Genomic DNA, 15,000 nt, shown 5'->3' with positions numbered 1-15,000 from the left:
TTTTATAGTCTGATTTATCCTCATGTTGGTTTGTTTTATAGTCTGATTTATCCTCATGTTGGTTTGTTTTATAGTCTGATTTATCCTCATGTTTGTTTGTTTTATAGTCTGATTTATCCTCATGTTGGTTTGTTTTATAGTCTGATTTATCCTCATGTTGGTTTGTTTTATAGTCTGATTTATCCTCATGTTGCTTTGTTTTATATCTGATTTATCCTCATGTTGGTTTGTTTTATAGCTGATTTATCCTCATGTTGGTTTGTTTTATAGTCTGATTTATCCTCATGTTTGTTTGTTTTATAGTCTGATTTATCCTCATGTTGGTTTGTTTTATAGTCTGATTTATCCTCATGTTGGTTTGTTTTATAGTCTGATTTATCCTCATGTTTGTTTGTTTTATAGTCTGATTTATCCTCATGTTGGTTTGTTTTATAGTCTGATTTATCCTCATGTTGGTTTGTTTTATAGTCTGATTTATCCTCATGTTGCTTTGTTTTATATCTGATTTATCCTCATGTTGGTTTGTTTTATAGCTGATTTATCCTCATGTTGGTTTGTTTTATAGTCTGATTTATCCTCATGTTTGTTTGTTTTATAGTCTGATTTATCCTCATGTTGGTTTGTTTTATAGTCTGATTTATCCTCATGTTGGTTTGTTTTATAGCTGATTTATCCTCATGTTGGTTTGCTTTATAGCTGATTTATCCTCATGTTGGTTTGTTTTATAGTCTGATTTATCCTCATGTTTGTTTGTTTTATAGCTGATTTATCCTCATGTTGGTTTGTTTTATAGCTGATTTATCCTCATGTTGGTTTGTTTTATAGTCTGATTTATCCTCATGTTGGTTTGTTTTATAGTCTGATTTATCCTCATGTTGGTTTGTTTTATAGTCTGATTTATCCTCATGTTGGTTTGTTTTATAGTCTGATTTATCCTCATGTTGGTTTGTTTTATAACTGATTTATCCTCATGTTGGTTTGTTTTATAGTCTGATTTATCCTCATGTTGGTTTGTTTTATAGTCTGATTTATCCTCATGTTGGTTTGTTTTATAGTCTGATTTATCCTCTCGTTTGTTTGTTTTATAGTCTGATTTATCCTCATGTTGGTTTGTTTTATAACTGATTTATCCTCATGTTGGTTTGTTTTATAACTGATTTATCCTCATGTTGCTTTGTTTTATATCTGATTTATCCTCATGTTGGTTTGTTTTATAGCTGATTTATCCTCATGTTGGTTTGTTTTATAGTCTGATTTATCCTCATGTTGGTTTGTTTTATAGCTGATTTATCCTCTCGTTTGTTTGTTTTATAGTCTGATTTATCCTCATGTTTGTTTGTTTTATAGTCTGATTTATCCTCATGTTGGTTTGTTTTATAGTCTGATTTATCCTCATGTTTGTTTTATAGTCTGATTTATCCTCATGTTTGTTTTATAGCTGATTTATCCTCATGTTGGTTTGTTTTATAGCTGATTTATCGTCATGTTGGTTTGTTTTATAGTCTGATTTATCCTCATGTTGGTTTGTTTTATAGCTGATTTATCCTCATGTTTGTTTGTTTTATAGTCTGATTTATCCTCATGTTGGTTTGTTTTATTGCTGATTTATCCTCATGTTGGTTTGTTTTATTGCTGATTTATCCTCATGTTGGTTTGTTTTATAGCTGATTTATCCTCATGTTGGTTTGTTTTATAACTGATTTATCCTCATGTTGTTTTATAGCTGATTTATCCTCATGTTGGTTTGTTTTATAGCTGATTTATCCTCATGTTGGTTTGTTTTATAGCTGATTTATCCTCATGTTTGTTTTATAGTCTGATTTATACTCATGTTGGTTTGTTTTATAGTCTGATTTATCCTCATGTTGGTTTGTTTTATAGTCTGATTTATACTCATGTTGGTTTGTTTTATAGTCTGATTTATACTCATGTTGGTTTGTTTTATAGTCTGATTTATCCTCATGTTTGTTTGTTTTATAGTCTGATTTATCCTCATGTTGGTTTGTTTTATAGTCTGATTTATCCTCATGTTTGTTTTATAGTCTGATTTATCCTCTTGTTTGTTTGTTTTATAGTCTGATTTATCCTCATGTTGGTTTGTTTTATAGTCTGATTTATCCTCATGTTGGTTTGTTTTATAGTCTGATTTATCCTTATGTTTGTTTTATAGTCTGATTTATACTCATGTTGGTTTGTTTTATAGTCTGATTTATCCTCATGTTGGTTTGTTTTATAGCTGATTTATCCTCATGTTGGTTTGTTTTATAGCTGATTTATCCTCATGTTTGTTTTATAGTCTGATTTATCCTCTTGTTTGTTTGTTTTATAGTCTGATTTATCCTCATGTTTGTTTTATAGTCTGATTTATACTCATGTTGGTTTTATAGTCTGATTTATCCTGTTGTTTGTTTGTTTTATAACTGATTTATCCTCATGTTTGTTTGTTTTATAGCTGATTTATCCTCATGTTGGTTTGTTTTATAGTCTGATTTATCCTCATGTTTGTTTTATAGTCTGATTTATACTCATGTTGGTTTGTTTTATAGTCTGATTTATCCTCATGTTTGTTTGTTTTATAGTCTGATTTATCCTCATGTTGGTTTGTTTTATAGTCTGATTTATCCTTATGTTTGTTTTATAGTCTGATTTATCCTCATGTTGGTTTGTTTTATAGTCTGATTTATCCTCATGTTGGTTTGTTTTATAACTGATTTTATCCTCATGTTGTTTTATAGTCTGATTTATCCTCATGTTGGTTTGTTTTATAGCTGATTTATCCTCATGTTGGTTTGTTTTATAGTCTGATTTATCCTAATGTTGGTTTGTTTTATAGCTGATTTATCCTCATGTTGGTTTGTTTTATAGCTGATTTATCCTCATGTTGGTTTGTTTTATAGTCTGATTTATCCTCATGTTGGTTTGTTTTATAGCTGATTTATCCTCATGTTGGTTTGTTTTATAGTCTTATTTATCCTGTTTGTTTGTTTTATAGTCTGATTTATCCTCATGTTGGTTTGTTTTATAGTGGATTTATCCTCATGTTTGTTTGTTTTATAGTCTGATTTATCCTCATGTTGGTTTGTTTTATAGTCTGATTTATCCTCATGTTGGTTTATTTTATAGCTGATTTATCCTCATGTTGGTTTGTTTTATAGCTGATTTATGCTCATGTTGGTTTGTTTTATAGTCTGATTTATCCCCACGTTTGTTTGTTTTATGGTCTTATTTATCCTCATGTTTTATAGTCTGATTTATCCTCTTGTTTGTTTGTTTTATAGTCTGATTTATCCTCATGTTTGTTTGTTTTATAGTCTGATTTATCCTCTTGTTTGTTTTATAGTCTGATTTATCCTCATGTTTGTTTGTTTTATAGCTGATTTATCCTCTCGTTTGTTTGTTTTATAGTCTGATTTATCCTCGTTTGTTTTATAGTGTGATTTATCCTCGTTTGTTTGTTTTATAGCGGATTTATCCTCATGTTTGTTTTATAGTCTGATTTATCCTCATGTTTGTTTTATAGTCTGATTTATCCTCATGTTTGTTTGTTTTATAGTCTGATTTATCCTCATGTTTGTTTGTTTTATGGTCTGATTTATCCTCATGTTTGTTTTATAGTCTGATTTATCCTCATGTTTGTTTGTTTTATAGTCTGATTTATCCTCATGTTTGTTTTATAGTCTGATTTATCCTCATGTTTGTTTGTTTTATAGTCTGATTTATCCTCATGTTTGTTTTATAGTCTGATTTATCCTCTTGTTTGTTTGTTTTATAGTCTGATTTATCCTCATGTTTGTTTTATAGTCTGATTTATACTCATGTTGGTTTTATAGTCTGATTTATCCTGTTGTTTGTTTGTTTTATAACTGATTTATCCTCATGTTTGTTTGTTTTATAGCTGATTTATCCTCATGTTGGTTTGTTTTATAGTCTGATTTATCCTCATGTTTGTTTTATAGTCTGATTTATACTCATGTTGGTTTGTTTTATAGTCTGATTTATCCTCATGTTTGTTTGTTTTATAGTCTGATTTATCCTCATGTTGGTTTGTTTTATAGTCTGATTTATCCTTATGTTTGTTTTATAGTCTGATTTATCCTCATGTTGGTTTGTTTTATAGTCTGATTTATCCTCTTGTTTGTTTGTTTTATAGTCTGATTTATCCTCATGTTGGTTTGTTTTATAACTGATTTTATCCTCATGTTGTTTTATAGTCTGATTTATCCTCATGTTGGTTTGTTTTATAGCTGATTTATCCTCATGTTGGTTTGTTTTATAGTCTGATTTATCCTAATGTTGGTTTGTTTTATAGCTGATTTATCCTCATGTTGGTTTGTTTTATAGCTGATTTATCCTCATGTTGGTTTGTTTTATAGTCTGATTTATCCTCATGTTGGTTTGTTTTATAGCTGATTTATCCTCATGTTGGTTTGTTTTATAGTCTTATTTATCCTGTTTGTTTGTTTTATAGTCTGATTTATCCTCATGTTGGTTTGTTTTATAGTGGATTTATCCTCATGTTTGTTTGTTTTATAGTCTGATTTATCCTCATGTTGGTTTGTTTTATAGTCTGATTTATCCTCATGTTGGTTTGTTTTATAGTCTGATTTATCCTCATGTTGGTTTATTTTATAGCTGATTTATGCTCATGTTGGTTTGTTTTATAGTCTGATTTATCCCCACGTTTGTTTGTTTTATGGTCTTATTTATCCTCATGTTTTATAGTCTGATTTATCCTCTTGTTTGTTTGTTTTATAGTCTGATTTATCCTCATGTTTGTTTGTTTTATAGTCTGATTTATCCTCTTGTTTGTTTTATAGTCTGATTTATCCTCATGTTTGTTTGTTTTATAGCTGATTTATCCTCTCGTTTGTTTGTTTTATAGTCTGATTTATCCTCGTTTGTTTTATAGTGTGATTTATCCTCGTTTGTTTGTTTTATAGCGGATTTATCCTCATGTTTGTTTTATAGTCTGATTTATCCTCATGTTTGTTTTATAGTCTGATTTATCCTCATGTTTGTTTGTTTTATAGTCTGATTTATCCTCATGTTTGTTTGTTTTATGGTCTGATTTATCCTCATGTTTGTTTTATAGTCTGATTTATCCTCATGTTTGTTTGTTTTATAGTCTGATTTATCCTCATGTTTGTTTTATAGTCTGATTTATCCTCTCGTTTGTTTGTTTGTTTTATAGTCTGATTTATCCTCTTGTTTGTTTTATAGCTGATTTATCCTCATGTTTGTTTTATAGTCTGATTTATCCTCATGTTTGTTTTATAGTCTGATTTATCCTCATGTTTGTTTGTTTTATAGTCTGATTTATCCTCATGTTTGTTCGTTTTATAGTGTGATTTATCCTCACGTTTGTTTGTTTTATAGTCTGATTTTTCCTCTTGTTGGTTTATTTTATAGTCTGATTTATCCTCTTGTTTGTTTTATAGTCTGATTTATCCTCATGTTTGTTTTATAGTCTGATTTATCCTCATGTTTGTTTGTTTTATAGTCTGATTTATCCTCTTGTTTGTTTGTTTTATAGTCTGATTTATCCTCATGTTGGTTTATTTTATAGTCTGATTTATCCTCTTGTTTGTTTGTTTGTTTTATAGCTGATTTATCCTCATGTTGGTTTGTTTTACAGCTGATTTAGCCTCATGTTGGTTTGTTTTATAGCTGATTTATCGTCATGTTTGTTTTATAGTCTGATTTATCCTAATGTTTGTTTTATAGTCTGATTTATCCTCAAACCATTTTTCATGTTTGGTTTGTTTCTTTTTTGTTGTTGTTTGTCCTTGCTAGGACCATGTTTGCTGCCATCTGAAAGATATAATTGATTTCATTGACAGCTTGGTTGGTATTGTCCTTATTAGTTTCAAACGGTTTTTAATGCCTTGAATGGAAGGATGTCTTTTGGGCTTGAATTTAGATGCGTCCAAAATGTTATGGCCCGCCTCTTTCTCTCTCTGTCTCTCAGTCTGAGTAAAGTGATGGGACAGGTGATTTATTGTGACCAGACCCCTGGCAGGTTGATTTCAGATAACATCATTCTGATTTGAGACTTTTTAGAGATCTGTGGGCTGTTTGGCCTCAACGCCCGCATCATATCAATTGATCAAGAAAAAGCCTTTGATCGTGTTAAGCATGAATATCTATGGCTCACTTTGAGGGCCTTTGGTTTTGGTCCTGGTGTGGCCACACTGGTTTTATTAGCAAACTTAAGGTTCTGTATTGTGACATTCAGAGTGTGCTGAAAATTAATGGTGCTTTGAGTGCTCCTTTCCATATGCAAAGGGGAATTAAACAAGGCTGTGCCTTCTCAGGCATGTTATATTCCCTAGCATTTGAGCCATTGTTACACAAACTCAGATCTGACAATTGGGGTATAACGATCTCAGGTTGCAGCACACCCTTAAATTGTCATTCTATGCAGATGATCTAATAATTCTGATGAACAGTCAGCAGGATATTGATATGTTGGTGAGGGACATCGTCCAGTTTGGCTTAATATCTTCAGCCAAAGTTAACTAGATCAAAAGCGAAGCCGTCAGTGTTGGGGTTGTGCTGGAGAAAAAGCTCCATTTGCCTGGGGGGTTGACTTGTGGGGGGGGGGGCTGAAATATCTAGGAGTGTTTCTGGGTGATCAGTCTGTTGTTCCTAAAAACTGGAAAAATGTTCTTGAAAAGATCAAAGGTCGGTTGACAAAGTGGAAGTGAATTTTATCTGAGATGTCCTACAAAGGTCGAGTCCTGATCGTCAACAACTTGATATCATCAATGTTATGGCATCGCCTGTCAGTTGTTCATCCCCCAACAGACCTGCTGTCCAAGATCCAGGCTATTCTTTTCGACTTCTTCTGGGACAAACTGCACTGGGTGCCTCTGTGTATGCTGTACCTGCTGATGGTTGAAGGAGGGCAGGGTCTGATCCACCTGAGCAGCAGGGGGGTACCCTCCATTTCCAGTTACTGCAGAGGTTTCTGTACTGTCCTGTTGAGTTAGTGTGGGGGTCGCTGGCTTGCACCATTCTGAGTCAGCTAGGTGGCCTGGGACTGGACAAATCTTTGGTTTTGATGGACTTGAAACAGCTTAATATCAAGGACCTACATGACTTCACTGTGGGCTGTTCAAGGTGTGGAATGTGTTAAACAAAGAGAGACTGAGACAACGCGGCTCTTTGTTTTGGCTGCTCCAGGAACCAATCATACATGGCATCCGTTTCAGTGCAGTCTGTCAAGTGGGGCCAACTCTGCTGAGGTGGTTCTGTGTGTCGAACGTGGCAACGCTGGGACATGTAGTTCAGCTTGCAGGCCCAGACATGGACAATGCAGCTCCTCTTGCCTCCCGCTTGGGACTGAGATCAACTTGTGTCCTCACTCTGCTGCTTAATAAATGGAGGGAAGCTCTCACAAGTGGTGAGCGGACACTGTTGGTCCAGTATTATAATGGCTCTGTTAGACCTGGTGAGAAGGATGTTTCCCCTTCCCCAGATTTTGTACAGGACCTCTTTTAAAAAGTGAGAGTCCCTCTGTGTTTCAGGGTCCAAATGGAAGGCCAGTGTACAACATGTTTGTTAAAGTTCTGCACAGGGCCAAATGACATGGTAAACCTGACACCCCATGGAGGACTCAGCCAGGTCTGAGGGACCGTGTCGGTCCTGAGTGGAGAGCGCTGTACAAACCACCGCTGGTCAACAGAGCTGCAGACCTGCAGTGGAGGGTTTACCCTCCTTTATCGTGGCGGTTCATGCTTTTGTCTCTGTCATTCATTCTGATGTTGGCCGTGAGTGTCCATTTTGCTCTCATGGGGAAACTGTCTTTCATCGCTTCGTGGAATGTTGTCGCCTGCTGCCACTTTTCACTCTGCTGGAAAATGTCTGGGGAGGTCTTTTCCCAACCCGTGCTCATTCTGGGCTACAGGTACTCTGGGAAAACAAGGCCAAATGCAGCTTCTTCATTCTGGGGAGTGCAAAGATGGCCGTGTACCTGAGCAGGAGAAACAGAATGGAGGACGCTGGGGAGGATGATGAAGATGAGGATGATGATGAGGATGATGATGAGGATGATGAGGATGCTGTCTTTGTGTTTATGAGAATGTTAAGAGCTCGTTTAAAAGGAGACTTCTGCTGCTTCACAGTGATGGAGGATGTGGGAAGTGTTGGCAGTGTGTGGTGTTGTGAAGATGTGCTGTGCTGTGTTGTGTTGTGGATGGTGAGCTGGTCTTGGGGAGCGTCCCGACAAGATTCACATCCTGTCACTCTTGTCTTACTGACCATGTTGGTCTTTGGCTTGCTTGTTTTGGTGTGATTTTTATTAAAGTATTGTTGTCTGTCTGTCTGTGTGTCTGTCTGTCGGTCTGTGTGTCTGTCTGTCTGTGTGTGTGTGTGTCTGTCTGTCTGTCTGTCTGTCTGTCTGTCTGTCTGTCTGTCTGTGGGTCTGTCTGTCTGTCTGTCTGTCTGTCTGTCTGTCTGTGTGTCTGTCTGTCTGTGGGTCTGTCTGTCTGTCTGTCTGTCTGTCTGTCTGTCTGTCTGTCTGTCTGTCTGTCTGTCTGTGTGTGTGTCTGTCTGTGGGTCTGTCTGTCTGTGTGTCTGTCTGTCTGTGTGTGTGTCTGTCTGTCTGTGTGTCTGTCTGTCTGTGGGTCTGTCTGTCTGTCTGTCTGTCTGTCTGTCTGTCTGTGTGTCTGTCTGTCTGTGTGTCTGTCTGTCTGTGGGTCTGTCTGTCTGTCTGTCTGTCTGTGTGTGTGTCTGTCTGTCTGTCTGTCTGTCTGTGTGTCTGTCTGTCTGTGTGTCTGTCTGTCTGTCTGTCTGTCTGTCTGTCTGTCTGTGTGTCGCTCTCTCACATGTCCTTTACCTCACCCATAGTCCTTTACATCGTTGTTAGCCGTTTCTCACTGGGTGAATGTGAAGGCCTCTGAGACTGCAACTGAGGGCTAAACAAATTAATCTGACCTGACTCTCCCCCTCTCTTCATCTTTCCCTGACACCCTCTCTCTCTTCATCTTTCCCTGACTCCCCCTCTCTCTTCATCTTTCCCTGACACCCTCTCTCTTCATCTTTCTCTGACTCCCCCTCTCTCTTCATCTTTCTCTGACTCCCCCTCTCTCTTCATCTTTCTCTGTGTGCATTTAGAGACACACTAGACACTCAGGATGCCTAATCAGTCTCATACATGGGGTTGCTAGAGTATTCTATAACATAGTGTGTGTGTGTGTGCATAGTTCTCCTGAACACAATAACAAAAGATACAAAGCTAAGTAAAAAACAAAGTGGTTTTTAATTTGATAGAAAGCGTGGCTTGTGATTATCTTTTTAGCGTACCATGTCAAGACGTGTCTGCTGGTACTTTGACCTTCCTGTTTTCCAAATGGAGATCCTATATCGTGGTTTTCCAAATGGAGGTCCTATATCGTGGTTTTCCAAATGGAGATCCTACATCGTGGTTTTCCAAATGGAGATCCTATATCATGGTTTTCATAGGCTTAAACAATCCCCGCTCTGGAGTGTGCTGCGGCCCCGTGAGAAGATGCAGCCAGAGTGGGGGAATGACTACTGAAGAGACCAGTGTCGATTATTTTGTCTGTACAGTTTTAAATGATGTATGAGAATGTTTTAATGGGGTCTGGGTTAAAAGGGGAAGCTATCCTGCAGGGACCTAGCTAAAGCCTTCCTCTGGCTAACCAGGACAACTGACTGACCGCACACATCAATACACACATTGTTCACGGAGCCACAGGCGAGTAGGGAGGCAATGGAATTGGCTGCTACCGCCTCGTTCGTGTGTGTGTGTGTGTGTGTGTGTGTGTGTGTGTGTGTGTGTGTGTGTGTGGAGGAGAGTGTGTAAGTCAGAGAAAACCAGTGCCAGAGTGTGAGAAAGAGGACATTTTGTGCACGGGATAGCTAGCATGAGTCTACCACCGCTAGAATGTACTGGATGGCTACTAGGAGAGGAGAAAGAGAGTAAAACTAGCATGTACTTACTCCATGGCTACTAGGAGAGGAGAAAGAGAGTAAAACTACCATGTACTTACTGTATGGCTACTAAGAGAGGAGAAAGAGAGTAAAACTAACAAGTACTTACTGTATGGCTACTAGGAGAGGAGAAAGAGAGTAAAACTACCATGTACTTACTGTATGGCTACTAGGAGAGGAGAAAGAGTAAAACTACCATGTACTTACTGTATGGCTACTAGGAGAGGAGAAAGAGAGTAAAACTACCATGTACTTACTGTATGGCTACTAGGAGAGGAGAAAGAGAGTAAAACTACCATGTACTTACTGTATGGCTACTAGGAGAGGAGAAAGACAGAGAACAAGAGAGTAAATTGAGAACGAGGCATCGAGAGGTGTTCGATGTAGTTCTCTCGTTTTTCCTAATGACTGTAATTACTCTTGTCATATTTCAGCCTGTGACTGAGGGGTAGGGCAGTGAATATTATCCTTAGTGAATACACAAAGCCTGCTAGGGCCATCCGAGTTAAACTGTCAACACTAACAGCCTTGATGATATCACATTACATGGAGCACCAACCACCTTTTTTATCCTGGAACTCACTTAACATGAGTAAAATACATCCGCCTTTGAATTCAATATGAAGATCCAAGTAAAAATAAAAACACCAACGCATCCAGTATATTCTGGCCATGGAATCCCTTTGCCAAAACCACTTTGGAAAGGGGTCACCGATGCCTAATATGAAATGTAGTTTACATTCCAAGTACGATGATGTTGTGTTTACAGGGCAATGCTTTCAGGAAGAGCTTCCTGTGGAGTTCCTAGGCCACATCGCACTACTTTTAAGTCAGCCTCATCAGTGAACTGCTAACAATAGATTTTGATTCGCAAGAGAACTACAGAGACAAGCAGTTGCTGCAAGGATGCTACAAAGAGATATGCAAGATAAATGAAACAAACCCAGCAAGCTTCGTCTCTACAGCCAGCGAGTTCCTGCCGAGAAGACGTTGCTGTTTGCATTCGCAGTGGCAAGAGCGACCTCAGCGGGCGCTGCAGATGCATTTGAACACAAGGTGTGGTGAAAAAGTCAAATGAGCGACCACTGGATGGATATGTGATGCACTTTTGAAGCAATGAATTCTGACTGTTTACTCAACACAGATGAGACCGGGGGTCCGCGGTGGTGTAGCGGTCTAAGCATCGGCTTTGTGTCGATGTAGTTGCCCACTGGGGACCGGGGTTTGCGTCTCGGTCTCGTCAGATCCCACTGTGGCCGGACTCGATGAAGCAGCGATAATTGGCAACGCCGTCTTCGGGAGGGGGCGGAGTCGGCTTGTGTTCGTCACATGAATGCATCTGTGTGTGTGTGTGGGGAAAAGCAGTGGTTCGGCAGCGGCCTGGACTCCAGCCGCAGAGATGCAGTTGGCGAACGCATACAGTACAAGGGCGGGAGTTTGAACTAGAATAGGGAGCAATTGGCCGCTAAGTTGGGGGACAAAGGGAAAAATCTGAAATAAATTTATAACACAACCAAAACAAAAAAAACCAAACCCCGATGAGACTGGCAACGTAGCACGTTTCTTAGACGGGGGTGTGAAATTGACCTTTTCACACTTAACAAGTCTGTGGTACACTTTTGTGAGTCTAACTTTACAACTCACCGGGGTTCTTTGCCTCAAAGTCGGTCTTGCGCTGCAGCGTGGACGGCAGGTCGTTGAGGCGGAGTGACAGCTGCCTCTTGAAGGGGGAGTTCTTCTGGCTCAAGGCCGGGAATCCCCTGAACGAACCCTGCCGGACCAGCTGTTCAATGGGCGCGTGACGACGAGGGATGGCGTGGGGCCCCCCGGGCTCCGGGCGCTCGATGGGGGAAGCCGCTCCCTCAGGAGGAGAAGCTGTGCCAGGTGGCAAGGCAGGGATGGCTGAGGGTGGATCTGAGACAGGAGGGGTAAAAAAAAGAGGGAGGGGGGTGAGAAAGAAGGTGTGGCCTGTTCTGTAGTGATAAGAGATCCTTTTCTGATTTCACTTTAAATGAATAACTTGGATAGACTGTGATTCCATGATATAGCACGTACCTTTTTTCTTATCCTGCAGCTTCATGATGTCATCTCGCTCACTGCTGCCGCCCTGCTGGCTAGAGGAAGATGTAACACGAAAAGACCCCTCACGGACAAAGGAGGTGCGGCTGGCATCGAAGGAGGCTGTCACCCCGCACTCCTTCTCCCTGCGCTGTTTCCTCTCCAGACAGGCTGCAAACGCACAACCCACTGCATGACTCAGCCTCTCCCCCTAGTGGAGTGGAGGACAATGACACATATGAGTTTAAAGGTCCCATGAAACGGCATGTAGCGCTGCCAACTTCCGTGAATATCCATGACGTATCCAAATGAAACATGATGATCAGGTGGACCGTTTAAAGGGAGAAATCTGATTTGACTAACAGCCTACAGGAATGACTGGGCATTTTTAGTGGACGTCGATGTGCTACTGGCTGGTTTCAGTTTGATGGGAGAAGATCTCCTGTCTTCTCTCAATCTGACCCCCAATTCATTAGAATGTTTTGCTGGCATATACATGAAAATACATGTTTTATTACTTTGGAGCGTTAAGGACACTGTATATGTGGAGACAAACCCCTGAGTCAGTCCCAGTCAGCTGTCTCATATATGCTCGTGTCATCAATTTCCAAGTGGTTTTCTGGAAACACTTAAAAAATCCCTGGGCATATGTAAACTTGACTCATTCTACTTTTGCAATGAGACAAAACTGAATAGACAACAGTGACCAAGAGCTGTATCATGCACATGCACATTGCAGTAGGCTTCATTTCAAATGATATAGCCAATGTGTTGATTGGTTGTTTCTAGTGCTTGTCAACCCTTCACAGTCGAGGTTGCTCAGAGCTCAGGGTTGTTTTGTTAATAGACAAGCAGCACATTTCACTACAAGTGCCCGAATCTGCATTGTTCATAACAGTTGAAGTAAAACATCAGCTTCAAAATCACTTCTGTTGTCAAATGTCAAGATGACTACATGCCATGTGGTGCCAAGTGCAATTAATTTCTACTTTATTTTATTTCTTTCGAACTTTGCAGTCATTTCCCATTTCCTCCCCCGGTCCACCTTTCCTTGTTCCCTTCTTCCCCTTTTCTCTTCCTCCCCCTGCACAGGTGGCCCATGACACCCGTACCTGAGGCAATTTATCTTGAGATGAACTGACAGGGATAGAAAATAGTGAGGCAGAGTAATGACAACAGAAACTGCCCCGTGCTCCTCACTAATCCGCTTTTCTAATCCATGAGGACTCTGCTACGCTTTGCTCTGTCCGGATTAATGATCCAGCTGCTGGTCTCAGCTGCGCAGCTGGGAGATAAAACCTGCGTGAGCCTGAGACCACATGGTCCGTGATGGCATTGTCTCAGGTTCCTCTCTGGTTGTACTCCAGCTGTTACCACTTAGTGTTCCCTCTGCTGTGCTGGGTCAGGGCAACGCCGCGTGAGGATCCAACAGACCCGCTATTGTCTCGCAGTCCAGCTCTTACTAGAGAACAAAGTGGCACTCTTGAATAACGGGCTGACATCTAAGATGGGTCACGAGTACAAGGGGACCACCAATACATTTTAATATGTCCACGTCAAAGCTAACAGACATAATTTCTCATTTGGTTCCTGGATAAAACACACACACACACACACACACACACACACACACACACACACACACACACACACACACACACACACACACACACACACACACACACACACACACACACACACACACACCAAGAAGGAAGAACCATGGAGGAGGACGAGTGGCACGTTAGCTGCTTTCTCACCGAGTCTTTGAGAGCCATGAAGCAGTGGCAGATCCAGCGTCTGGTGGTGCCGTCTCTGCAGATGTAGGAGAAGGCCTTGTCGTAGTTACGATCAGGAGCACAGAATGACACCTTCTCTATGGTCTGGTCCACAATGAGGTCCTGTGGGACAACAGGAGGGACACAGGAAGTAAGACAGGGGATCAGAACGATGTGGTCACCACAGAGCATGAGAATGGTGGACTGGAGAGTTTGTTAAAAACAGGAACTTCTAATCAGACAACGTTTAACATGGTATCAATGTTCCAACCGCCAGCACGACTGGACACACAACACTGGACACACAACACTGGAAACACAACACTGAGCACACATGACTGGAAACACAACACTGGACACACAACACTGGACACACAACACTGGAAACACAACACTGAGCACACATGACTGGACACACAACACTGGACACACAACACTGGACACACAACACTGGAAACACAACACTGAGCACACATGACTGGAAACACAACACTGAGCACACATGACTGGACACACAACACTGGAAACACAACACTGGAAACACAACACTGGACACACAACACTGAGCACACATGACTGGAAAAACAACACTGAGCACACATGACTGGAAACACAATACTGAGCACACATGACTGGAAACACAACACTGAGCACACATGACTGGAAACACAACACTGGAAACAACACTGAGCACACATGACTGGAAACACAACACTGAGCACACATGACTGGAAACACAACACTGAGCACACATGACTGGAAACACAACACTGAGCACACATGACTGGAAACACAACACTGGAAACACAACACTGAGCACACATGACTGGAAACACAACACTGGAAACACAACACTGAGCACACATGACTGGAACCACAACACTGAGCACACATGACTGGAAACACAACACTGAGCACACATGACTGGAACCACAACACTGAGCACACATGACTGGAACCACAACACTGGAAACACAACACTGAGCACACATGACTGGAAACACAACACTGAGCACACATGACTGGAAACACAACACTGAGCACACATGACTGGAAACACAACACTGAGCACACATGACTGGAAACACATGACTGGAAACACAACACTGAGCACACATGACTGGAAACACAACACTGAGCACACATGACTGGAAACACAACACTGAGCACACATGACTGGAAACACAACACTGGAAACACAACACTG

General features: G+C 40.2%; 1 protein-coding gene across 1 annotated transcript in view; it reads right to left on the bottom strand.

Moving 5' to 3' along the window:
• Nucleotides 1-15,000, bottom strand: part of numbl (NUMB like endocytic adaptor protein) — a 59,933-nt gene that overhangs the window by 5,486 nt on the left and 39,447 nt on the right. The window contains exons 4-6 of the mRNA XM_056283976.1: nt 13,776-13,916; nt 12,013-12,226; nt 11,602-11,871 (exon numbers count right to left, since the gene is read on the bottom strand). Of these exons, the coding sequence (XP_056139951.1) occupies nt 11,602-11,871; nt 12,013-12,226; nt 13,776-13,916 (625 nt within the window). The remainder of the gene's footprint in view (nt 1-11,601; nt 11,872-12,012; nt 12,227-13,775; nt 13,917-15,000) is intronic.

This window comes from Lampris incognitus, chromosome 7 (assembly GCF_029633865.1).
Source record: "Lampris incognitus isolate fLamInc1 chromosome 7, fLamInc1.hap2, whole genome shotgun sequence".
NCBI lineage: Eukaryota > Metazoa > Chordata > Actinopteri > Lampriformes > Lampridae > Lampris > Lampris incognitus.
The sequence above is the reverse complement of the archived record's forward strand: the minus strand, read 5'-3'. Positions and strand labels throughout refer to the sequence as shown.